General features: G+C 43.1%; 1 protein-coding gene across 1 annotated transcript in view; it reads right to left on the reverse strand.

Annotated features, from left to right (window-relative positions):
- phactr1 (phosphatase and actin regulator 1) overlaps positions 1 to 27,231 on the reverse strand; it is a 711,982-nt gene that overhangs the window by 214,784 nt on the left and 469,967 nt on the right. Inside the window, exons 5-6 of the mRNA XM_078539187.1 lie at positions 19,403 to 19,606; positions 16,386 to 16,508 (exon numbers count right to left, since the gene is read on the reverse strand). Of these exons, the coding sequence (XP_078395313.1) occupies positions 16,386 to 16,508; positions 19,403 to 19,606 (327 nt within the window). The remainder of the gene's footprint in view (positions 1 to 16,385; positions 16,509 to 19,402; positions 19,607 to 27,231) is intronic.

The raw sequence follows: 27,231 nt of genomic DNA on the forward strand, positions 1-27,231 counted from the left end.
GCGCGTGTGAAAGGGATAGAGGTGTGAGTGTATGAGAGGGAGAGGGGTGAGTGTGTGTGAGGGAGAGGGGTGTGTGCATGTGTGTGACTGAGAGAGGGGGATGTGAGAGTGTGTGTGTGTGTTTGTTCCTCAAGGTACTGTCCAAAGCCCAACCATCTTCAGCTGCTTAATCAATGATTTTCCCTCCATTATAAGGTCAGAGGTGGGGATGTTCACTGATCATTGCACAACGTTCAGCACCATTCACGTCTACTCCTCCACTCCCTCCACCACCAATGCACAGTAGCAGCAGTATGTCCGATCTACAAGATTCACTGCAGCAACTCACCAAGGCTCCTTTGACAGCATCTTCCAAACCTATGACCTCTACCAGTTAGATGGGCAAGGGCAGATGCATGGAAACATCACCACTTGCAAGTTCCCTCCAAGCCACACACCATCCTTACTTAGAAATAAATATTGCCTTTTCTTCACTGTTGCTTGGTCAAAATCATGGAACTCCCTCCCTAATAGCACTGTGGGTGTGCCTACATCGCATGATCTGCAATGGTTCAAGAAGGCAGCTCACCACCACCTTCTCAAGGGCAATTAAGGATGGGCAATAAATGCTGACCCAGCCAGCGACACCCACATCCCTTGAAAGGTTAGAAAAAGATGCTGGTTTGAGTTTGCTTGGAAATATCTCACATGCTACGGTGTCATTGTATGTATGTTTGTTTAGCAGTGAGTGCAAAGGGCTAAAAGACACGAGAGATGAATGATACCAGTCCTGAGCACGGAAATGCCTGTACTTTCACTTCCGCTACTCCCTCCAAAGTTTTAAGTACAAAAATGGCAAGGGTGGTCTCATCCAAAGAAGTCAAGGGGGATAATTTTGACTTTGGCCAATATTGTAAAACAGGTGATACCAGATCAGTTACAAAAACAAAAATTGCTGGAAAAACTCAGCAGACCTGACAGCATCTGTGGAGAGAAAGACAGAGTTAACGTTTCAAGTCCGTATGACTCTTCTTCAAAACTAAAGAGAAGTAAAAATGTGGTGAAATATATACTGTTTAAGGGGGGTGGGACAGGTGAAGTTGGATAGAAGGCCAGCGATAGGTGGAGGCAAAGGAGAGATTGTGAAAGATGTCAGATCAGTTTCCTGTTTCCATTTCTCCTGAATGTTATTCCCATTAACCTTTACCAGTTTAAATCTGTTCATTTCATAATGTCCAGTTTGCTGTGCAAGCACAGAAGTGTATCCCTTTCTTCCTGACATGTAAGTTGAGTGCCACAAATACAGAAACAATCTCCAAACTATTCTGGGTGCCAACTCAGTGACTAGTGTATATAGCAAGATTTGTATTGTAAATTGCAGCTTAGAATGCATGCGAAACTATGAGGCACCATTTATTGCACACCACTGAATATGGCCACTGCTTCCAGTTTAACACAGTACTTAGCCATCTTGAGAGATGATTATCCTGAAACTCCAAACAGAGCATCCCTCCTTTGTTCTCACTGTAATGTGTTACATTAGGTATTGTATTGTTTGTGGGTAATTATAATTGCTTAATGTTCTAATCATATACTGTATATATCATCTCAGGAGGTGATGCAATATCACATTATTCGGTCTCTCATACAGTCTCGTGGAAGATGTAAAGGAATGGAACTGACCACCTGGAATTGACCTAGGGTACAGAAATGACAACAGCAAACTCAACCCTGTCGACCTTGCAAAGTCCTCCTTACAACTTCTGTGGGTTAGTGAAATAATTGGGAGAGCTGTCTCACAGACTAGTCAAGCAACAGCCTGACACAGTCATACTCAAAAAATCATATCTTACAGACCATGTCCCAGACACCACCATCACCATCCTTGGGTATGCCCTGTCCCACCGGCAGGACAGACCTAGCAGAGGTGGTATACAGGCGGGAGGGAGTTGACCTGGGAGCCCTCAACATCGGCTCCGGACCCCATGAAGTCTCATGGCATCAGGTCAAACCTGGGCAAGAAAAAATGCTGATTACAACATACCACGGCCTCCCCCACCCCATCCCCTCAGCCGATGAATCCGTACTCCTTCATGTTGAACACCACTTAGAGGAAGCACTGAGGCTGGCAACGGCGCAGAATGTACTCTGGGTGGGGCACTTCAATGCCCATTACGAATAGTGGCTTGGTAGCACCACTACAGACTGAGCTGGCTGAGCCCTAAAGGTTATAGCTGCTAGACTGGGTCTGCAGCTGGTGGTGAGGGAACCATCAAGAGGGAAAAACATAGTTGACCTCATCCTCAACAACCTGCCTGCCACAGATGCATCTGTCCATGATAGTATTGGTAGGAGTGACCACCCCACAGTCCTTGTGGAGACAAAGTCCCATTGAGGATTCGCTACCACTGTGCTAAATGGGATAGCTTTTGAACAGATTTAGCAACCATGGGCAACCATGAGGCACTGTGGGCCATCAGCAGCAGCAGATTTGTACTCAACCACAATCTGTAACCTCATGGCCTGGCATATCCCCTGTGTCACCATTACTACCAAGCCAGGAGATCAACCCTGGTTCAATGAAACATGCAGGAGAGCATGCCTGGAGCAGCACCAGGCATACCTAAAAATGAGGCGTCAACCTTGTGAAGCTATAGCACAGGACTACTTGCGTGCCAAACGCATAAGCAGCAAGTGATAGGCAGAGTTAATATATTCCACAACCAACGGATCAGATCCAAGCTCTGCAGTTCTGCCACATCCAGTCATGAATGGTGGTGGACAATTAAACAACTCACTGGAGGAGGAGGCTCCACAAATATCCCCATCCTCAATGACTGGGGAGCCTGGAACATCTATGCAAAAGATAAGGCTGAAGCATTTGCAAGAATCTTCAGCCAGAAGTGCCGATTGGACGATCCATCTCAGCTTCCTCCTGAGGTCCCCAGAATCACAAATGCCAGTCTTCAGCCAATTCGATTTACTCCATATGATATCATGAAACAGCTGAAGGCACTGGATACTGCAAAGGATATGAGTCCTCAAAATGTTCCAGCAATAGTACTGAAGACTTCTGCTCCAGAACTTGCCACGCCCCTAGCCAAGCTGTTCCAGTACAGCTACAACACTGGCATCTACTCGGCAATGTGGAAAATTGCCCAGGTATGTCCTGTACACAAAATGCAGGACAAATCCAACCCAGCCAATTGCTGCCCCATCAGCCTACTCTCGATCATCAATGGCGTGAAGGAAGGGGTCATCAATAGTGCTATCAAGCGGCACTTGCTTAGCAATAACCTACTCACTGATGCTCACTTTGGGTTCTGCCAGGGTCACTCAGTTCCTGACCTCATTACAGCCTCGGTTCAAAATGGGCAAAAGAGTTGAACTCCAGAGGTGAGATGAGAGTGACTACCCTTGACATCAAGGCAGCATCTGACCAAGTGTGGCATCAAGGAGCCCTAGCAAAACTGGAGTCATTGGGAATCATGGGGGGGGAATGCTCCGCTGGTTGGAGTCATACCTAGCACAAAGGAAGGTGGTTGCGGTTGTTGGATGTCAATCATCTCAGCTCTAGGACATCACTGCAGGGGTTCCTCAGGGTAGTATGCTTGGCCCAACCATCTTCAGTTGCTTCATCAATGATCTTCCTTCCATCATAAGGTCAAAAGTGGGGATGTTCGCTAATGATTGCACAATGTTTAGCAGCATTCATAACTCCTCAGATACTGAAACAGTCCATGTCCAAACACTTCAAGGCCTGGACAATATCCACGCTTGGGCTGCCAAGTGGCAAGTAACATTCATGCCCTGCAAGTGCCAGGCAATGATCATCTCCAACAAGAGAATCTAACCATCGCCCCTTGACATTCAATGGCATTACCATCGCTGAATCCCCCACTACCAACATCCTGAAGGTTATCATGACCAGAAACGGAACTAGATTAGCCATATCAATACTTGGCTACAAGAGGGGATCGAAGGTTAGGAATCCTGCAGCAAGCTAACTCCCCAAACTCCGCATCTACAAGACACAAGTCAGGAATGTGATGGAATACTCTCCACTTGCTTGGATGAGTGCAGCTCCAACAACACTCAAGAAGCTCAACAACACTCAGGACAAAGCAGCCCACTTGATTGGCACCCCATTCACAAACATTCACTCTCTCCAACCCCGATGCACAGTGGCAGCACTGTGGACCATCTACAAGGTGCACTGCAGGATCTCACCAAGCCTCCTTAGTTAGCACCTTCAAAACACAACCACCTAGAAGGACAGGGGCAGCAGACAAATGGCAACACCACTACCTTGACGTTCACCTCCCAGCCACTCACCATCCTGACCTAGAAATATATCGCCATTCCTTCACTGTCATTGGGTCATAATCCTGGAAGACCACAGGGACTGCAGCGGTTCAAGGAGGCGGCTCACCACCACCTTCCCAAGGACAATTAGGGATGGGCAATAAATGTTGGCCTAGCCAGCGATGCCCACATCCCATGCATGAATAAAAATGTGGGTGTTCATTACCATCCTGAGTTGCCTTAAATGAATTCAGAGTTAACTAGGTACTGTGGAATTAAATTACATGTAGGTTATACCAGGTAATGATGGCAGATCCAATCGTGACTCCATTAGGTTTAATGACCATTCAGTAGCTTTCATGGTCATTTTTATAATTTCAGCCCACAAATGAGCAGAATGCGGAACTCACATTTTACAATTTTCCATGCTGGAATGTGGGTTGCCAATCCATAACCATAATCATTCAGCTATGTATCCCACTATTCACAGAATATTTCTATAAATTTCAAGGGGCAGTGGGTAACTCCCCCAGTGATTGCACAGCAGGCATAATATACTTCAGGTGTGCGCTGCTTATAAGAGGAGGGGCATGCTCAGAATTCATGGCCTGGGTGCAACACGCCTGGGTGTAACACTGGCACTGGTCTGTTAGCTAGTTGGGTCTAGCAGAGGGAAGCAGGGCAAGAAACAGAAGTGCACCAGCAGGCTGAGAGGTCAGCAGCCCTGAAGCAGGTTTCACTGCCACATTTCTTCAGCTGTCCCAACATATGGCTAAGGGCAAAAGTGAGGCTGAAGGCTGGAAATGTTTTCGCATTCCTCTTTAGCAATATAATGCTGGTCTAATATGTAAATGCCCAGAGCAGTGCAGTGGGGGCAGAGCTGTGATGTAAGGGGTTTCTGTGTCTGTTTCCTCTTCACTGCACCTGGGAACTGAATGTTCCCCAAACACAAAAAATGAGAAAAATTCACAATAGAAAGAATTCAAGCATATGGATGGACAATTATGGACAATGCACACACTTGTACTGCAGGCGATATGAGTGTATGGAATACTAAACATGAATATTTACCCTTGGATGACTCTTACTACTAACATCAGAAAGCAAAAGAAAACGCAAAAGCAACAGAAAGTTCGTGCAGTGTAAGGACTGCAAATTTAACTCTCACTGGCTTAAAGAGTTCAAGTAGCACTAATTTAAGGATATTAGTACTTGTGAAATAAACAAGAGAACCTGAGTTCGATGTCTGGAGTACATTATATAAAGCAAGAGACTTTGGGTGTTCCTCAGATGAGTGTCTGAGGCTCAACACCTTCAGCTTCTTCATCAATGACTTTCTGTTCAACATAAGGTGAGAAGTGGGGATGTTCTCATGATTGCACAATGTTCAGTACCACTCATGACTCCACAGACACTGAAGAAGTCCTTTCCCGAATTTAGCAAGATATGGAAAATATTCAGACTTTGATTGATAAGTCAAAAGAAATATTTGCGCCACATAATTCCAAGCAATGATAATTTTGAACAGGAGAGAATCCTACCATCTCCCCTTGATATTCAACAGCATTGCCATCACTGAATCCTGCACCATCTACTGACCAGAAATGTAAATACTATCTACAAACTATAAGAGCAGGTCAGAGGCTGGGAACTCTGCGGAAACTAACTCACCTCCTGACACCCAAAGCTTGTCCGCCATTTACAAGGCACGAGTCAGGAGTGTGATGGAATACTGTACACTTGCCTGGATGAGCACAGCTTCAACAACACTGAAGAAGTTCCCTACCATCCAGGATAAAGCAGCTGCTTAGGCTGTTATTCTTACCACAAAACCTCAGCCATCATTTTCATTTTGGCACTTTAAACACCAAAGGAATTTATATGCATCTGTGAATAATGCACCATAGAGCCTTGAAGAAAATATGAGGTAAGTTTCTCAATGTGCGTTCTAGTAGGTAACACTGGAGAATGCAATCAGTAAGTTTAGTCCAACATGCCAGTTTTTAATGCTTTGCATGCCTGCTAAAGGAAAAAAGATCTGCGTTAAAACAACGCATCTTTCACAACCTCAGCATGTCTTAAGCACTTATATTGCTAATGAACTTTAGAACTGTAGTCACCGTGGTAATTTAGGAAACACGGCAGCCAATCTGCACACAGAACAGAAAATTGTAGTAGTTGACATTCATTTAAAGTCATTCAGTGATACGCAGTAATTCCATGGACCGCAGCTCTAAGTGTTTAATAGTCCAGCGTTTTGATAATATGAAGGAAGGATAGCATAAATAAATTAGTATTTTTATTAGAACAATTTGCATGCTTGTTGGTCACAGGGGCAGGGATTGATGGACCAGAGACCTTGGATGGGATTGGAGACTGGGAAAAGGATCGGAGAAGTCAGGAGGAAACTGGAGGTCTGGGGTGGTGAGGTCAGAGCCTGAAATAAGAAGTAAGGTTGGAGGCATTGTGGGGAATGATGGTGGAGAGTAGGTAGGGGGATGGAAGCCCAGGCCGGCACAGTAGATTCAACAGGTAGGTGTAAGGGCACTCGCCTCATGAATCCAGCAATCTTTGCCTGGGTCTAGCTGCTATGTTTCCCCATCCATAGTTAAACTCAAAAATAGAATAACAATAAGGCTCACAGCTTTGTGGCCATACCAATCTGCTTCTTTGCAGCCCCCTATCCTCCCGAACTTAAAGTTAAAATTGTGCCCTGTATGCCTGTAATGAAAAGAGTTCTGTTTCCAAGCATGATCTTCCCTTGAGGAACATGTTAAAGAAATGTTATTGTACAAATATTGTACAATTTTTCAAAACACTTTTTAATTGCAATTGTTCTGTGGTTAACATACATTGTCCCACATTACATCCTCGCTAATTTCATAAACAAAATCCCTGTCACATTAAAACTTGGAGTTGTATAATAGGGGAGTCATATTTACCCCTCCCCACATGGCCGTAATAATAGGGAGACAGAAAGTAGGAAACTACAGGTCAGTTAGCTTAATGTCTGTCATAGGGAAATTGCTGGAATCTATTATTAATGAGGTTATAGAAGAGCACTTAGAAAATCTCAATGCAATCAGGCAGGGTCAACATGGTTCTGTAAAAGGGAAGTTGTGTTTGACTAATTTATTAGAGTTCTTTGAGGAAGTAACTAGCAATGTGAATAAAGGGGAACCTGTGAACGTGGTATGCTTTGATTTCCAAAAGGCAGTTGACAAGCAGCCACATCAAAGGTTACTACACAAAGTAGGGGGTAACATATGAGCATGGATGGAGGCTTGGTTAGCTAACAGGAAACAGATGGCATAAATGGGTCATTTTCAGGTCAGTAGGATGTAAAGACTGGAGTGCCACAGGGATCAGTGCTGAGGCCTCAACATTTTACAATCTATATCAATGATTGAGATGAAGGCACCAAATATATAGTTGCTAAATTTGCTGATGACACAAAGTTAGATGGGAAAGTAAGTTGTGAAGAGGACATAAGGGGTCTGTAAAGGATACAGATTAGCATATTCTCTAAATCTCAAGAGACTGCAGAACTGAGGTACAGAAGGACCAAGGTGTCCTGGCACATGAATCACAAAAGGTTAGTATGCAGGTAGAGCAAGTTATTGGGAAGGCAAATGGAATGTTGTTGTTTATTATATGAGGAATAGAATATAAAAGTAGGGGTGTTTTGCTACAGTTGTGCAGATGAGAACACATCTAGAGTACCGTGTACAGTTTTCATCTCCTTATTTACGAAAGGGCATAATTACATTAAAAGCCATTCAGAAAAGCTTCCTAGGATGATTCCTAAGATGAGGCGTTATCTCGCGAGAAAATGTTGGATGGTTTGGGCCTATACCCAGGGGAGTTTAGAAGAATGTGAGATGATTTTATTGAAACATATAAGATCCTGAGGCACCTTATCAGAGTAGATACTGAAAGAATGTTTCCTCTTTTGGGAGAGACCAAAACTAGGGGACACAGTTTAAAAATGAGGGGTCTCCCATTTAAGACAGAGATAAGGAGAATTTTCTTTTCTCAGAGGGTCGTGAGTCTGTGGAACTCTCTTCCCCAGAGAGCAGTAGAGGCAGGGCATTGAATATTTTTAAGGCAGAGGTGGACAGATTCTTGACTTACAAGCCAATCAAAGGGGTAGACAGGGGGTGCCATTGAGGCCACAATCAGGTCAGCCATGATCTAATTGAATGACGGAGCAGACTTGAGGAGCCAAATGGCCTACTCCTGCTCCTAATTCGTATGTGCATATGTAAAACTTACAAAGGTGTTTTCACAGATTTTGGATGTCTTCCTGGTGAACATCACCTTGAAGTCAATGGGAATGTGAGGTCAACTCAACATCTTCCGAGGAGAGTTCCAGCAGCCTGAAAGATGGGAGTTATCAAGAAAGTGACCACTCCTATGAACTGGATTAGCGACATGGTATCAGTAAAACAACCTGGAATGCTCTTGGAATCAAAGGACCGCAATAAAGTTTTGAAGAGATTACAATGCCCTATACCAACCATTGAAGAAATTCTGCTTCACCCTGCCAAGGAAAAGAACTTTACTACCCTAGATGGCTACAGAGAAGAGAATTTGAATGAAAGCAGCAGTTTTCGATCTATGTTCTGGATGTGATTTAGAAGATATAGATGGCTGCGCATGCCTTTCGGCATTTCTACTGAATATAGTCAATGATCTAACAGGAGTGTAAACTATTGTGGTTGTTAATAGTATGTTAATGACATTGTTAAGATACACAGGTGAAGGACATTGAGTAATTAAATACTTTGAGTACATATAAATAGGAGACAGTTGTAATATTAGGTGTGTGAGACTGAACAAAGTCAATAAATGGTCTCAGTAAGGAAAAGCTCTGTGTCTTGGTTTTGACTTCATTAACCAGCTTGGATCCTGTTAATTTCGGTAGCAGAGAATGGTTTGCCTAAATATGAAGAATGGAAATTAAGATATTTTTTAGACAGAAGGCTGTTGATTGGATTGAAGATTGGAGTTACTTTGGAGAAGAATGGCTGAAGTCAAGTGTAAAGCATCAGGGTATGATTTTCCACTATCATTCTGCGAAGCTGAACTTTATGACCAATGAAAGAATGAAGTGGATATATGGACATGGATTATGGCCTTACCAAAGAGAAAGTAAGGTATGGCCTTGGCATTTTCACTTTCCACCAGAAGCAGAATCAGGTGCAAAGTATTTTCAAAGCTAGAGGCTCATCATCTAAAAATTTATGGACAAAATTTGTTATGGGTATTCTAGTTGCGGATTCATTCAATTGCAGTGTGTTAGACAGTGGGTGCACGGTGGATTGGCTAAAGTGTTACTGGATTCCCTGAATAGTAAAGCCTGAGGTAGGGTCAAGGAATATGAAAGCTCCACTTGCTTCAGGTGCTGAAGGCAGCTCATTTGAAAAAGCGCAGAGAGCGTTGGGGAGGACATTTGAAAAAGAGCGCGGATCTTGAAGGCAGGTCAGTTGAAAAAGAGCGTGGAGATTGAAAACAAAAGGAGGGGAAGCTGAAGAGGTGCGGCCAGCGTTTGAGCGGCCCAGTGAAGGAGTGGAGCTTTGAGGCTTTGGCTCGAGAGGCTTGGACGAGCTTGCTCCCAGTGGGGTAAGGCCGGGTAAAGTCCTTTAAGTAAATTAGGAGTAGGTAATGGAGGCAGCAGTTGGGGCAGTCAAGTGCTCCGAATGCAGCATGTGGGAAGTCATGGACAGCACAACTGTCCCTGATGACTACACCTGCAAAAGGTGCATCCAGTTGCAGCTCCTGAGAAGCCGAGTTAGGGAGCTGGAGCTGGAGCTGGATGAACTTCAGACCATATGGGACGCAGAGGCAATAACAGACAGGAGTTTCAGGGAGACAGTCACCCCTAAAAGTCAGGAGGCAGGCAGCTGAGTGACTGTCAGGAGAGGGAAGGGGAATAGACAGAAAGAGCAGAGCACCCCTGTGGCCGTTCCCATCAACAATAGGTATACCGTTTTGGATACTGTTGGTGGGGACGACCTACCAGGGACAAGTTGTAGTGGTCGCGTCTCAGGCACTGAGGCTGGACCCTCAGCTCAGAAAGGAGGGAGGGAAAAGAGGAGAGCAGTAGTGATAGGGGATTCGATAGTTAGGGGGACAGAAAGGAGGTTCTGTGGGAGAGATCGAGAATCCCGGATGGTCTGTTGCCTCCCTGGTGCCAGGGTCCGCGATATCTCGGATCGAGTTCTCAGTATTCTCAAGAGGGAGGGTGACCAGCCAGATGTCGTTGTCCATGTAGGGACCAATAACGTGGATAGGAAGGAGGAGGAGGTCCTGCAAAGAGAGTTTAGGGAGTTAGGTGCAAAGTTGAAGGACAGGACCTCCAGGGTTGCGATCTCAGGAGTGATACCCGTGCCACGTGCTAGTGAGGCTAGAACTAGGAGGATAATGCAACTAAATACGTGGCTAAGGAGATGGTGCAGGAGGGAGAACTTCATGTTTCTGGACAATTGGGCTCTGTTCCAGGGACGGTGGGACCTGTTCCGACGGGACGGTTTGCACCTGAACTGGAGGGGGACTAACATCCTTGCGGGTAGGTTTGCTAGTGCTGCTCCGGGGGGGGTTTAAACTAGATTTGCAGGGGGAGGGGAACCAGAGAGTTAGAGCAGATAGTGAGGCGGAGGAGGATAAAGGTCAAGAGAGGAATGCATGTATAGACAGAAATCAAAGGTTTGTATGTGATAGAAATGTTCTCATGTGCATCTATTTCAATGCAAGGAGTATTGTCGGAAAGGCAGATTAGGGCGTGGATTGGCACGTGGGATTATGACATTATTGCTATTAGTGAGACTTGGTTGCAGGAGGGGCAGGACTGGCAACTCAATGTTCCGGGGTTCCGTTGTTTCAGACGTGATAGAGGGGGAGGGATGAAAGGGGGAGGAGTGGCATTACTAGTCAGGGAAAATATCACAGCTGTGCGTAGACAGTACAGCCCGGAGGGCTCGTCTACAGAGGCCATATGGGTGGAGCTGAGGAACGGGAAAGGTGTGACCACACTAATAGGGTTGTATTATAGACCGCCCAATAGTCAGAGAATTGGAGGAGCAAATCTGTAGAGAGATAGCAGACCGATGTGAGTAACAGAAAGTTGTGATAGTAGGAGATTTTAACTTTCCACATATTGACTGGGACTCCCATACTGTAAAAGGGCTGGATGGCTTGGAGTTTGTCAAATGTGTTCAGGAAAGTTTTCTCAATCAATATATAGAGGTACCAACGGAAGAGGATGCAATACTTGATCTCCTATTAGGGAGCCAGACAGGTCAGGTGACAGAGTATGTGTAGGCGAACATTTTGGGTCCAGTGACCACAATATCATTAGTTTTAAGCTAATTATGGATTAGGATAGGTCTGGTCCTTGAGTTGAGATTCTAAATTGGAGAAAGGCCAATTTTGTGGAAATGAGGAATGATCTAGGAAGAATGGATTGGGATAAGTTGTTTTCTGGCAAGGATGTGTTCAGTAAGTGGAAGGCATTCAGAGGTGAAATTTTGAGAGTGCAGAGTTTGCATGTTCCTGTCAGGATAAAAGGCAAAGTTAACAGGCATAGGGAACCTTGGTTTTCAAGGGAAATTGGCGATCTGGTTAAGAAGAAGAGAGAGGTGTATAGCAGGTATAGGCAAGAAGGAGCAAATGAGGTACTTGTAGAGTATAGAAAATGTAAGAAAATACTAAAAAAGGAAATCAGGAAGGCAAAAAGAAGACATGAGGTTGCTTTGGCAGATAATGTGAAGGTAAACCCGAAGGGTTTCTACAAGTATATTGAGAGTAAAAGGATAGTAAGGGACACAATTGGTCCCCTTGAAGATTAGAGCGGTCATCTATGTGTGGAGCCTCATGAGATGGGGGAGATCTTAAACAGTTTTTTTGCATCAGTATTTACTCAGGAAACTGGCATAGTGTATAAGGAAGGAAGGGAAACAAGCAGTAGTGTCATGAAACATATAGAGATTAAAGAGGAGGAGGTGCTTGCTGCCTTACAGCGAATAAAGGTAGATAAATCCCCCGGGCCTGACATGATATTCCCTCGGACCTTGAGGGAGACTAGTGTAGAAATTGCAGGGGCCCTGGCAGAAATATTTAAAATGTCCTTATCCACGGGTGAGGTGCCGGAGGATTGGAGGGTAGCTCATGTTGTTCCGTTGTTAAAAAAGGCTCCAAAAGTAAACCAGGTAATTACAGGCCAGTGAGCCTGACGTCAGTAGTAGGTAAGTTATTGGATGGTGTTCTGAGAGATCGGATTTATAATTATTTGGACAGCCAAGGGCTGATTAAGGATAGTCAGCATGGCTTTGTGCATGGTAGGTCGTGTTTAACGAACTTTGTAGAGTTTTTCGAGGAGGTTACCAAGAAAGTAGATGAAGGAAAGGCTGTGGATGTTGTCTACGTGGACTTTAGTAAGGCCTTTGACAAGGCCCCACATGGGAGGTTAGTTCAGAAGGTTCAGACACTTGGTATCCATGGAGAGGTTGTAAACTGGATTCGAAATTGGCTGTGTGGGAGAAGACAGAGAGTGATAGTGGATGATTGCTTCTCAGACTGGAGGCCTGTGACTAGTGGAATCTGTGCTGGGACCATTGTTGTTTGTTGTCTATATCAATGATTTGGATGATAATGTGGTGAATTGGATCAGCAAGTTTGCTGATGACACTAAGATTGGAGGCGTTGTGGACAGCGAGGAAGGCTTTCAAAGCTTGCAGAGAGAGCTGGACCAACTGGAAAAATGGGCCAGAAAATGGCAGATGGAATTTAATGCGGAAAAGTGTGAGTTGTTACATTTTGGAAGGTCAAACCAAGGTAGGACATACACAGCAAACGGTAGGGCACTAAGGAGTGCGGAGGAACAAAGGGATCTGGGAGTTCAGATACATAATTCCCTGAAAGTGGCGTCACAAGTAGACAAGGTTGTAAAGAAAGCTTTTGGCATACTGGCCTTCATAAATCAAAGTACTGAGTATAGGAGCTGGGATGTTATGGTGAGGTTGTATAAGACATTGGTGAGGCTAACTTTGGAGTATTGTGTGCAGTTCTGGTCGCCTAACCATAGGAAGGATATCAGTAAGATTGAGAGAGTGCAGAGAAGATTTACTAGGATGTTGCCGGGTCTTAAGGAGTTGAGTTATAGGGAAAGATTAAATAGGTTAGGACTTTATTCCTTGGAGCGTAGAAGAATGAGGGTCGATTTGATAGAAGCTTACAAAATTATGAGGGGTATAGACAGAGTAAATGCGAGTAGGCTCTTTCCACTTAGATTAGGAGAGATAAACACGAGAGGACATGGCTTTAGGGTGAAAGGGGAAAGGTTTAGGGAGAACATTAGGGGGAACTTCTTCACTCAGAGAGTGGTGAGAGTGTGGAACGAGCTACCATCTGACGTGGTAAATGCGGGCTCACTCTTAAGCTTTAAGAATAAATTGGAAAGATACATGGATGGGAGAGGTCTGGAGGGTTATGGACTAGGTGCAGGTCAATGGGACTAGTGGAATAATATTTCGGCACCGACTAGAAGGGCCGAATGGCCTGTTTTTCTGTGCTGTCGTGTTCTATGGTTCAGGGATGATAACACATTAAAGTCACTAAAGAGACTGGTGATTCTGTGTTTTTTTTAAAAAAGCCAGGGTAAACAATTTATCAGCACAGGTTTAGTATCCAGTGAAATACCCTTTCTGTTGAGTAAGCTGTCTATGAAAAAGGCTCAAATGAAATTAGATATGCAACTGTTTTTGGGAAATTGGTAGATTTATAGTTTACACGATTGGGATATTATTGTATTCCCTTATCAACACCTAGCATTTTTTTTAATCACCATGTTTTAAAAAAAAGTGTTGAAGATGTTGGCAAATGTCTAAAGGAAAAATGGCAAATTGTCTTAAAACTACATTGGCAGTTTGCCTATCTTGCCATAGGTTAAAAATCCTTTTAAAGGATGCAGGGGTAATGGATGATGAATAAACTAAACTTATAGAAGAGATGAGTGAGAAATGTGATATATGTAAAAAAAAAAGACACCATCATAGCCTATAGTGAGTCTCCCATTCCCAAGAAATTGTAGTAATGGACTCTAAGGTATGGGATCAGGATAAAAAACATTTTTTTATTACACTTCATAGGCATGGCAACTAGGTTCAGTCTGTCAGCAGTAATATATTGTAAATATGAAAAAGTAACTGCACAAGATAATGGAAAAATAGATAGGAATTGGACTGGGAGCACTGGCTAAATTCCTAACTGACAATGGTGGGGTTGGAACTTGCCAATGGTGAATTTAAAAGGATGTGTGAAAATGTAAACATCATAGTAATGAACACAGCAATGGAAAGTCCCTTTAGTAATGGGGTTTGTGAAATAAATCATGCAGTAATTGATGAGATGCTCCACAAAATCATAGTTGACCAACTGAGTTGTAAACTGACATCCGCCCTAGCATGGGCAGTCCATGTGAACAATTCACTTCAAATCGTTGGGATCTACAGTCCCTATCAATTTGTCTATTGGAGAAATCCAAAAATACCTTTGGTGATGTGAGATCATCCCCTGGCCTTGGAAGGTAGTATGATCAATTCAATTTTGAACTTTGTTTTTGAGCATTTGAATGCTTCTTCGACAGCGCCTTCCAAAGCAATAGAATTACAGAATCACAGTGCAGAAGAGGCCCTTCGACCCATCGAGTCTGCACCAACACGTAAGAAACACCTGACCTACCTACCTAATCCCATTTACCAGCACTTGGCCCATAGCCTTGAAGGTTATGACGTGCCAAGTGCTCATCCAGATACTTCTTAAAGGATGTGAGGAAACCCGCCTCCACTGCCGACATGTGGGAAACACCTGACCTCCCAGGCAGCGCATTCCAGACCGTCACCACCCACCTCACATCCCCCCCTAAACCTCCTGCCCCTCACCTTGAACTTATGTCCCTTTGTGACTGACCCTTCAACTAAGGGGAACAGCTGCTCCCTGTCCATGCCCCTCATAATCTTGTACACCTCAATCAGGTCGCCCCCTCAGTCTCCTCTGCTCCAACAAAAACAACCCAAGTCTATCCAACCTCTCTTCATAACTTAAAATGTTTCATCCCAGGCAACATCCTGGTGAATCTCCTCTGCACCCCCTCCAGCGCAATCACATCCTTCCTATAATGTGGCGACCAGAACTGCACACAGTACTCCAGCTGTGGCCTCACCAAGGTTTTATACAACTCCAACATGACCTCCCTACTTTTGGAATCTATGCCTCGATTGATAAAGGCAAGTGTCCCATATGCCTTTTTCACCACCCCACTAACATGCTCCTCCGCCTTCAGAGATCTATGGACACACATGCCAAGGTCCCTTTGTTCCTCAGAACTTCCTAGTGTCATGCCGTTCATTGAATACTTCCTTTTCAAATTACTCCTTTAATAACCTCTAACAAGGGAAGCAGGTGCATGGAAACACAACCACCTCCAAGTCACACCATCCTGACTTGAAATATATCACCTTTCCTTCAATGTCGCTGGGTCAAAATCCTGGAACTCCTTCCAGCATGTACCTATTCCACATGGACTGCAGTGGTTCAAGACAACAGCTCCCACACCTTCTCAAAGATAATTAGGGATGGGCAATTTTGCCTTGCTAGTGATGCTTACATCCTCAAAATTACTTGTTTGGCATCTCATTTAAAATCAGCACAAACATTACTAAGGATTAAAACCCTGCTGTCAAAAGTCCTATCCAACAGGAGTCCCAAGAGCTATGCAGCATTCTAATTCACTGTAGTAAAGTATGCATTATTCAAATACATTAAGAGTACTAAAAATAACCAGTTTTACAAACATTGTAGAGGCAAAGTGATATGTTCATGTGTCTTGTATAAATCGGGAAACCATACAAACATTTCAAAATGGGCTTCATGAAAGGCTTAACAATGCAGGCAAAATATTTTTAAATTGCAGCTATCTGTTGTGGATGTCTGATTTCCTGCCTGGTAAATTCCTGATCTTAGCCACACCTTTTATAGCCACGTACTGAGTGCAGGGTAGGCTCTTTCGCACAGGAAGAGAGAGACAATCAGAGGCAACTCACCCCGGATCACTCTCATGTGCCCCACTGGTCTCTTACAAGCGCCAATGGTAGAGTCGTGGGAGTAGGCTGCCTGCCTGTCTGTCTGCCTTCTCAGCCGAGGTATGGTGTAGGCTGCAGGGAAACCTAAAAGAGGGGAAGAAAATTTTAAAATGGGAAATCTTTTTGAAGTCTGAAATTTTATTCAAAAATCTACAGTGGTCTTGCGTTTGACATTTTTGTGAGAGACACTGACAATGGTGGCACTACAAGTAGGTGTGGGCATGATCAGTATGGAGATTTGCATTCTGATGAGTGAGGAAGAGATAAAAAGCACATCCTTTCCTTCAGGGAAGCACAAACTCGACGTGCTTCTTATTCAGCCCTCAGTTCTACAGGCTAAGTTCAGACTGATTCCTTGGTGAATTTCACAAATCCAAACCAAAGCTCCTTAAGAATCAAACCAGTTGCTTTGATGTACAAATGAACCTTATGTTTTAGTATCTCTTAGATGCTCAGAATGCCCCAATTCATTGTAAGGATGTTTTCACAAGTGGAAAGCATTGTTGATAATTTCTGGTCCCATGTGTAGTCCATGGAACATTCTACACTGTGATGTTCATTCTACATTCACTAGCCACTGCACACAATCTAATTCAGGAAATCACAAAGAAAAACAATTTTAACACATTGAAAAGTTACTGCTGATTCCTCAGAATGTTGTATTTGGCCCTGAAGTTTAGAGGCACATTTTCAATAAAAGGCACCTCCTACTGGTGCTTATTTTTCCAAGGGACTCCAAGCATGGAGTCCGTCTCTGGGATTTCAGATCAGAGAATTGAGCGTAGCTGATTCACAGAGCTCCTCGGTTTGCAATTATTGAAATTAATCACCATAAAACTGTGAATGATACAAATTGGGCTTGTTGACCCCTGCATCTGATTCAGTGAATCCTACCCCTGGGAGAACTGGAGCCAAATCTCTCCAAATTACTCTTTAAATATCAGCTTGAATGGTATATCATGCAAAGCTGAAGGCGTTGTGCTGATTGCTCCTTCACTCCTGGAATCATCAGTGTCAGAGATCATATGTTTCAATACTACTTGATGGAATGGAAACACTTTCTCGTGGTACCACATATCAAAGACATTCAGGGAGGATAGGACAGGACCATGGGTTATTGAACTTTGCCTCTGAAGAAATCCAGGTTTAAATCCAGCTAGACCAATGAGTAAAAAGTATTTTGGTGGAAGAAGGGGTATTTTGTTGATGTTGGGATTAATGAAGGATTAATGATCCTGTACACTCTCGGGACAATATTTGAAGGGAGTGCAGGTTGCAAGGCTGTTGATCTGATTCTCCAATCTGTGTTCACTCTTACCAAATAAGAATCAAAGAATCTGTCCCATGTCAGTCCTAGGAAATGGTGATGTAGTGGAAATATCACTGGACTAGTAATCCAAAGGCCCAGACTAATGCCCAGGGGACACAAATTCAAATCCCACCAAAGCACTGGTGAAATTTAAATTCAATTAATAAAATCTAGAATTGAAAGCTACTCTGTAATGGTGACCATGAAACTATCGTCGATTGTTGTAAAAACCCATCTAGTTCATTACTGTCCTTTAGGGAAGGAAATCTGCCATCCTTACTTGGTCTGGCCTACATGTGACTCCAGACCCACAACAATGTGGATGACTCTCAACTGCCCTCTGAAATGGCCAAGCAACCCATTCAGTTCACAGGCTATTAGGGATGGGCAACAAATGCTGGCTTTGCCAGCAATGCCCACATTCCATGAAAGAATAAAGAAAAAAATGTTTCCTCTGGCTTGAAAAGCAATGTTGTACTTTAAATTAGCCCTTGGAAATAAAAACATCACATTACCACAGATCACTTGAAATGATATCATTGTTGCCATCAGCTTTTCAGTCATAGATTGAAAAAAAAGTAATTATATACACTCGCAAATGTGAAAAATAAACAGAATAATCAACCTGGGAGTGTTGGAATGCTAGTAAATAATTCAACACAGGTTTTGGAAAACATAGAATCCAAGTATTTCAGGCTTAGGGCTCTATTCAGCTGGTGAAATCCTTTTCCTTATTTGCTTACTCTCATAAGCTGTTTTACATGAGAGATCGGGAAAATAAAAATCTCAGATCAAAGCATTTCGATACCTGAAAATTAATTAAATACTATTAACGTGATTTCAATAAGTCATTAGAGATGAGTTAACTGACACTTTATACATAGATGCACGTATGCATTTAATGTCTCCTAACTCCAGTGTGACTTGTATGTATGTATGTGTCTATGAATATTCCAGAAAAGATGGTACTACTGTTGACTGCCCCTCTCTCCAGTGTCATTTGAACTAACTGTGTGGACATGTAGCAATATGAAGTAAATTAAACCAGTAATTCAAAGTTACTTATTCCCTTACTATAATTAATAGCATTGTTCTTTTCATGTGAAATAATTTGTTCTCTTGTCAGGATTTGTATGAATGATACTGATAAAAGTGGTGATATCTGTGCAGCATTGTAAATTGTGTGTATATGTGAAGTACTGCTGATGTCATCTGAGAACTAATACATCACAAAAGACTGAGTGTCAGAACCAACACTTCAATTAATTATTAAATGCAGGAGTTTACTATATGCCTCTGTAAAAATATTTGGTCGATGTGACAACATCTTGAAGAGCGCCAGAGCTGTGAGTGTTCATTAAGTTTAGTAAATAGATTACTATGAGCATCAACCTGTTGCATATGCACAGTAGAAAAGAGGAACAGCTTTACAGGTCTGCTTACAGGGTGCTGTTGAAAGAGAAAACAGTTATACAAAAGTTCTAAATTGCAACAAGATATGTAATTTTTTCATGCTAGGCCATTTCAGCCTTAAATTTACCCATGCCTGGAAGAAACACTAAATAATGCAACCCTTTAAAAAACATTTCATTTAAATTCTAGATAGACAAACTACATTATAGAGAAAAATATACATTCGTTGGTTTGAAGCCAGATGAAGGAAACCTACCAGCTATGTGGTTGGCGATCCTTGTTAGTGGTTTGGGAGGTAGGGCAGGCGGTTGTTTAGGATGGGATTGTTGCTTTGCAAGGGTTTCTTCAACATCACAGTGGAAAGCTACAGACTTTTTAGGGGGCTGTAGCAAGGCCGGTTTAGATGTTGAATCCTGCTCAGGAACTGATGCCCTATCATCCGCAGAGGTACCTTCCACAGCTAGAGACACAAACAGAATTACAGATTTTTAAAATAAGCAAGCAAAGAATGACAAAATTCAAGGATCATATCAAAAAAGTTTAGTAAGGTTAACAAGCAACAAAAGAATAAGTAAAAGAACAAATGGTTAAACAGAACACCCAAGTTTTGCTACCTTTATCCCTGCCTACTTAAAATTGCAACTGTCAAATCTAATTAACATTTCCATTTGGAGTACAAATACTCAAATAATTGGGGAAGATTTATTTTTAGCAAACCAGCGGCTCTTGATAAAACTATAAATTCTCCTAACATCAAATATGTCTCATTGACGGATCTGCTCCTAACAGGGACTGCTTTACACTCTTGTTTGCAGTAATTATCTGGTAGGGAGCCTAATTTTGTAAAGCTTATATTGGAAAGCTGAATGTTGCCCACAATTTTAAAATAGTCATTTAATCATGAGCTGCTCATAGTCACATTTCTGATATGTGCTCTCAGTGGGTGAGTCTCTTCCTGGTGTAGACCTTCTCTTTGAGAGACACATATGAGGTACTCAGGGATGGAAAACTGAGGGCTACTGAAAATTGTGCACGGCCTATTGACTTCATACTTGAGTTCCGAACAGGTATTCTCAGAGTGTGAGGCATAGTATCAGGAATGTTCATTCATAAAGTTTTCCTGATCAAAAGAGGGCAATTGTTTTTAAACTTGCCTTTTAAGAAAGAAAACAAGAATTTTCCCTGCGGGCTTCAGGATCCTGCCATTCAGGCTCAAATGGAGATCAGAAACCTACACTGTGTGGGAAGCCATCACTCAATGTGATTTACCCTGAAATGGTCAAATAGCGGCCAGAGGACAGGTTCGCCATCCTTGGGCATTTCGGAAGCTGGAGCGCCAATAAGAAGCTCTCTAGCATGGAAGTAGCAGCAGGATGCCATTGCAAGGTAAGTGGTGGAGAGGGTGTCCCAAAATGGAGGTGCGCTCTCTCTCATTTTTAAATCTGAAATTTAAAAAATGGTGTGTGTGAGGGGGGTGAAACCCCTCTTCAGGGTGGCCTGTGGCTGCAGCTGAACTCAGGCAGGCAGGGAAGGCCTCTAAACTTCAGGGGCCGGGAGAGGAAGGTGTACAAGGTGCAAAATGCCAAGGCCCAGTGGAGTTGAAAGGGGCATGGGGGCTGGAGGGGCTCTGGCTGGTTGTCGTAAATTGAGTTCTTGTCGTTGTCCAGGCTGAGCAGCCAGAGCTTCAAACCTGAAAAACCACCTTCAAAAAAAATGAAACTTTTTTTTAAAACTTGTCTTTCAGGTCAGTTTCACTGTGCACTGCTACTTCCAATCTGATAATAGCTTTGTGGTTCCTATTTTTTTTAAAGCCTACCGGAACATCACAAAGCTTCCCGACAGTCATGATCAGCAGTTCCTACTTGCAGCAACCGTCACAAAAAATGCTCTTGGTTGAAAATCTGGTCAAAAAATGGTTAATCATTTTGGAGCCAAATGGATGGGGGGCGCGGCCATTCTAGCTGGATCAGACGAGATGCATGTAATAAAGGAACATAGAGACGCATGTAATGAAGGAACATCTGTAATTATGGGTGACTTTAATATGCATATAGATTGGGCAAATCAAATTAGTAACAATACCGTAGAGGAGGAATTCCTGGAGTGTATACGGGATGTTTTTCTGGAGGAATACATTGAGGAATCAATGCGAGAGCAGGCTATCATCGACTGGGTATTGTGCAATGAGAAAGGAATAATTGGCAATCTAGATGTGCGAGGCCCCTTGGTGATGAGGGATCATAATATGATAGAATTCTTCCTCAAGATGGAGAGTGACGTAGTTGATTCTGAGACTAGGGTCCTGAATCTTAACAAAGGAAACTACGATGGTATGAGGTGCGAGTTGGCTATGATGGATTGGGAAACGTTACTTAAAGGGATGACGGTGGATAAGCAATGGCAAACGTTCAAAGAGCGCATGGGTGAACTGCAACAATTGTTTATTCCTCTGTGGCGCAAAAGTAAAACAGGAAAGGGGTCCAAACCATGGCTTACAAGGGAAATTAGAGATTGATTCCTGGGATGGCGGGACTGACATATGAGGAGAGATTGAGTCGATTAGGATTATATTCGCTGGGGTTCAGAAGAATGAGGGGGTATCTCACAGAAACCTATAAAATTCTAACAGGACTAGACAGGACAGATGCAGGAAGGATGTTCCCGATGGTGGGGGAGTCCATAACCAGGGGCCACAGTCTGAGGATATGGGGTAGACCATTTAGGACCAAGGAAGAGGCATACAAATTGGCCAGAAAAAACAACAGATCTGAAGATTGGGAGCAGTTTAGAATTCAGCAAAGGAGGACCAAGGGATTGATTAAGAAGGGGAAAATAGAGTACGAGAGGAAGCTTGCAGGGAACATAAAAACTGAATGTAAAAGTTTCTATAGGTATGTGAAGAGAAAAAGATTGGTGAAGGCAAATGTAGGTCCCCTACAGTCAGAAACAGGGGAATTTATAATGGGGAACAAAGAAATGGCTGACCAACTAAATACATACTTTGGGTCTATCTTCACAAAAGAGGACACAATAACATACCAGAAATGTTGGGGAACACAGGGTTTAGTGAGAGGGAGGAACTGAAAGAAATCAGTATTAGTAGGGAAATGTTGTTGGGGTAATTGATGGGATTGAGGGCCGACAAATCGCCGGGGCCTGATAATCTACATCCCAGGGTACTTAAGGAAGTGGCCCTAGAAATAGTAGATGCATTGGTGATCATCTTCCGAGATTCTATAGACTCTGGAACAGTTCCTACAGATTGGAGGGTAGCTAATGTAACCCCACTTTTTAAAAAGGGAGGCAGAGAGAAAACAGGGAATTATTGACCAGTCAGCATGACGTCAACAGTGGGGAAAATTCTAGAGTCCATCATAAAACATTTAATAGCTGAGCACGTGGAAAACAGTGGCAGAATCGGACAGAGTCAGCATGGATTTATGAAAGGGAAATCATGCTTGACAAATCTACTGGAATTTTTTGAGGATGTAACTAGAAGAGTTGATGAGGGGGAGCCAGTGGATGTGGTTTATTTGGACTTTCAGAATGCTTTCGACAAAGTCCCACCTAAGAGATTGGCATGTAAAATTAAAGCGCATGGGATTGGGGGGAGTGTATTGAGATGGATAGAAAACTGGTTGGCAGACAGGAAGTAAAGAGTAGGAATAAATGGGTCAGTTTCTGAATGGCAGGCAGTGACTAGTGGGGTACCGCAGGGATCGGTGCTGGGATCCCAGTTATTCACAATATATGTTCATGATTTAGATGAGGGAATTAAATGTAATATCTCCAAATTTGCAGTTGACACAAAGCTGGGTGGGAGGGTGAGCTGTGTGGAGAATGCAGAGATGCTTCAGTGTGATTTGAGCAAGCTGAGTGAGTGGGCAAATGCATGGCAGATGCAGTATAATGTGGATAAATGTGAGGTTATCCATTTTGGTAGCAAAAACAGGAAGGCAGATTATTATCTCAATGGCTATAAATTGAGAAGGGAATGTGCAACGAGACCCGAGTGTCCTTGTACACCAGTCGCTGAAGGTAAGCATGCAGGTCCAGCAGGCAGTAAAGAAGGCAAACAGTATGTTGGCCTTCATAGCCAGAGGATTCGAGTACAGGAACAAGGATGTCTTGCTGCAATTGTACAGGGCCTTGGTGAGACCATACATGGAATATTGTGTGCAGTTTTGGTCTCCCTATTTGAGGAAGGATGTACTTGCTATAGAGGGAGTGCAGCGAAGGTTTACCCGACTGATTCCTGGGATGGCGGGACTGACATATGAGGAGAGATTGAGTCGATTAGGATTATATTCGCTGGGGTTCAGAAGAATGAGGGGGTATCTCATAGAAACCTATAAAATTCTAACAAGACTAGACAGGACAGATGCAGGAAGGATGTTCCCGATGGTGGGGGAGTCCATAACCAGGGGTCACAGTCTGAGGATATGGGGTAGACCATTTAGGACTGAGATGAGGTGGAATTTCTTCACCCAGAGAGTGGTGAGCCTGTGGAATTCATTACCACAGAAAGTAGTTGAGACCAAAACATTGTATGTTTTCAAGAAGGAGTTAGATATAGCTCTTGGGGCAAAAGGGATCAAAGGGTATGGGGAGAATGCGGGAGCAGGCTATTGAGTTGGATGATCAGCCATGATCATAATGAATGGCGGAGCAGACTCGAAGGGCCAAATGGCCTACTCCTGCTCCTAGTTTCTATGTGGATGAGCTGGGTTAGATGGCCCTTGCCATCCATAACTATCTTGTGAACAGAGGGCGGGATCATGGCTGAAGTTCTGTTTATTTTATCGCTAATGGAAGATTACTGTGAGCTGGTTTTTTTGGGGTGCCATTGCCTGGAGTGTGTAATCCAGTGAATCAATAACCTGTTTCACATATGATTCTCAAGGATCTTTCCCACTGACTTCAATCTTGTCCAATTTGTCTACTTACATAATATCCCACTCTATCTTGGTGCTTTTATGAATTTTTTGAGGTACTGAAATATTGTGATAAATTTGTGTTGCACAGTAGATATTGAAAATATATTGTAGTGAGGGGCAGCAATCAACAGAGTCTTCAGAAGATAAATATGGATACAATTACTCGTTTAGTATTACAGAACTTGAGTATTACTGAGAAAAGACATTTTGTCAAAGCTTTTCGTCTTACACCCATCAGGACAATTGCAAGAATACCAATGTGAGGGGAAGCAACAACTTTATACTCTGAAAAGAGAGTACTGATTGGTTGGCAATTGGACTCTGATTCATAGAGGTGCTGCCATGGAGAACACACCAGTTAAGTGACTGACAGTTAACTGCCAAGCATTGCTTGAAATTTATAACAGGCAGCTTCATTCTGGTCAAGGCACTGCACGGAGGAAAGAACCAGTGAATGGCTGTTGCATATTTTGTTCAGCTGAAACAGGTGCTATGTGTGTGCATGTTCTTTTTGTCTATAAGAATAAGGCCCTGTGCATTTGTGTCGCATTGTAGATATTGAGATGTAGTTGTGGCAAATGTGCCACACCATGAGTCTGACTGACCATCTTAAATTGGTTGTCAGCGTAATTTTTATCACACTGAGGATTATTTAGCAAATGTTGTCTCATAGTGGAATCACATCTAATGTTGGACACTGTTTTGAGTTTTGCAATTGTGGACTGGTTGGATACATAAAAACATAGAAAATAGGTGCAGGAGTAGGTCACTTGTCCCTGCTCTGCCATTCAATATGATCATGGCTGATCCTTTACCTCAACTCTGTACTCCTGCATTCTCCCCATACCTCTTTACACCTTTAGACTCTCAAAATCTATTTCCTTCTTAAATATATTCCAGTGACTTGGCCTCCACTGCCTTCTGTGATAGAGAATTCCACAGGTTCACCACCCTCTGAGTGAAGAAGTTTCTCCTCATCTCTGCCTTAAATGGCCTACCGCATATCCTGAGACACTGGCCCCTTGTTCTAAACACCCCAGCCAGAGGAAACATCATCCCTACATCTGGTCTGTCTATCCCTGTCAGAATTTTGTAAGTTTCTGAGATTTCCTCTCATTCTTCTAAACTCCAATGAATACTTGCCCGGTCGGCCCCAATTCTCTCCTCATACAACAATCCTGCCATCCCAGGAATCAGTCTGGTGAACCTTTGCTGCACTCCCTCTATGGCAAGTATACCCTTTCTTAGGTAAGGAGACCAAAACTGCACACAATACTCCAGGTGTGGTCTCACCAAGGCCCTGTACAGCTGCAGTAAGACATCCTTGTTCCTATACTCAGAAATCCTCTTGCAATGAAGGCCAACATACCATTTGCCTTCTTAACTGCTTGCTGAACCAGCATGCTTGCTTTCAGTGACTGGTGTACAAGGATACTCAGGGCCCTTTGTACATCAACATTTCCCAATCTGTCACTATTTAAATAATACTCTGCCATTCTGTTTTTCCTACCGAAATGGATAATTTCACACTTAGGAAACTATAGGCCAGTTAGTTTAACGTCTGTTGTTGGAATCCATTATTAAGGAAGCAGTAATGGGGCATTTGGAAAGTCAAAATGCAATCCATCAGAGTCAGCATGGTTTTATGAAGAGTAAATCGTGTTTGACTAATTTGCTAGAGTTCTTTGAAGATGTGACAAGCAAAGTGGATAATGGGGATCCTGTAGATGTGGTATATCTGGACTTCCAGAAGGCCTTTAATAAGGTGCTGCACAAAAGATTAATACACAAGATAAGATCACACGGAGTTAGGGGTAATATATTAGCTTGGATAGATGATTGGCTAACCAACAGAAAGCAGAGAGTCGGGATAAATGGGTCTTTTTCTGGAAGGCAAGCTGTAACTACTGGGGTGCCACAGGGTTCAGTCCTTGGGCCCCAACTATTTACAATCTATATTAATGACTTGGATCCAGGGATAGAAGGTACTATGGCTAAATTTGCAGGTGACACCAAAATAGTTGGGAAAGTAAGCAATGAAGAAATAAGAAATTTACAAATGGATATGGACAGGTTAGGTGAATGGGCCAAAATTTGGCAGATGGAGTTTAACGTAGATAAGTGTGAGGTTATCCATTTTGGTCGGAAGAATAAAAAGGCGACTTATTCTTTAAATGAAGCTTCAGAATGCTTCAGTGCAGAGGGATCTGGGTGTCCTCATGCATGAATCGCTGAAAACTAGTATGCAGGTACAGCAGGTAATAAGGAAGGCAAATGGAATTTTGGCATTTATTGCTAAAGGAGTAGAGTATAAAAATAAGGAAGTGTTGTTGCAACTGTACAAGGCATTGGTGAGACCGCACCTGGAGTGCTGTGCACAGTTTTGGTCACCTTACTTGAGGAAGGATGTAGTTGCACTGGAGGTAGTTCAGAGGAGATTCACTAGATTGATTCCAGGGATGCGGGGTTTGTCTTTTGAGGAGAGATTGAGCAGTTTAGGCCTATACTTGCTAGAGTTTAGAAGGATCAGAGATCATCTAATTGAGGTATATAAGATGCCAAAGGGGATAGACAAAGTAGACGTAGAGCGGATGTCCCCTTCTGGGGCATTCTAGAATGAAAGGCCATAGTTTTAGGCTAAGGGGTGGTAGATTTAAATCAGAGATGAGGACGAATTACTTTTCTCAAAGGGTCGTGAATCTACCTCAGAGTGCAGTGAATGCAGGATGCTGAATACATTTGAGGAGATGAGAAGATAGACAGATTTTTAATTAGTAATGGGTTGAAAGGTTATGGGGAGAGGGTGGGAAATTGGAGTTGAGGCCAAAATGAGATCAGCCATGATCGTAATGAATGGTGGGGCAGGCTCGAGGGGCTGAATTGCCTACTCCTGCTCCTAGTTCTTATGTTCTTACCGCGTTATTCTGCATCAGCCATGTATTTTCCTACTCACTCAACCTGTCTAAATCGCCTTGAAGGCTCTTAACTTCCTCCTCATAGCTCTCAGTTTTGTGTCATCAGCAAACTTGGAAATATTTGGTTCCCTCATCCAGACCATTGATATATATTGTGAATAGCTGGGGCCCAAGCACTGATCCCTACGGTGCCCCACTAGTCACCGCCTGCCACTGTGAAAAAGGCCCATTTA

The sequence above is a fragment of the Cetorhinus maximus genome, chromosome 3 (assembly GCF_964194155.1).
Source record: "Cetorhinus maximus chromosome 3, sCetMax3.hap1.1, whole genome shotgun sequence".
In the NCBI taxonomy this organism is placed as follows: domain Eukaryota; kingdom Metazoa; phylum Chordata; class Chondrichthyes; order Lamniformes; family Cetorhinidae; genus Cetorhinus; species Cetorhinus maximus.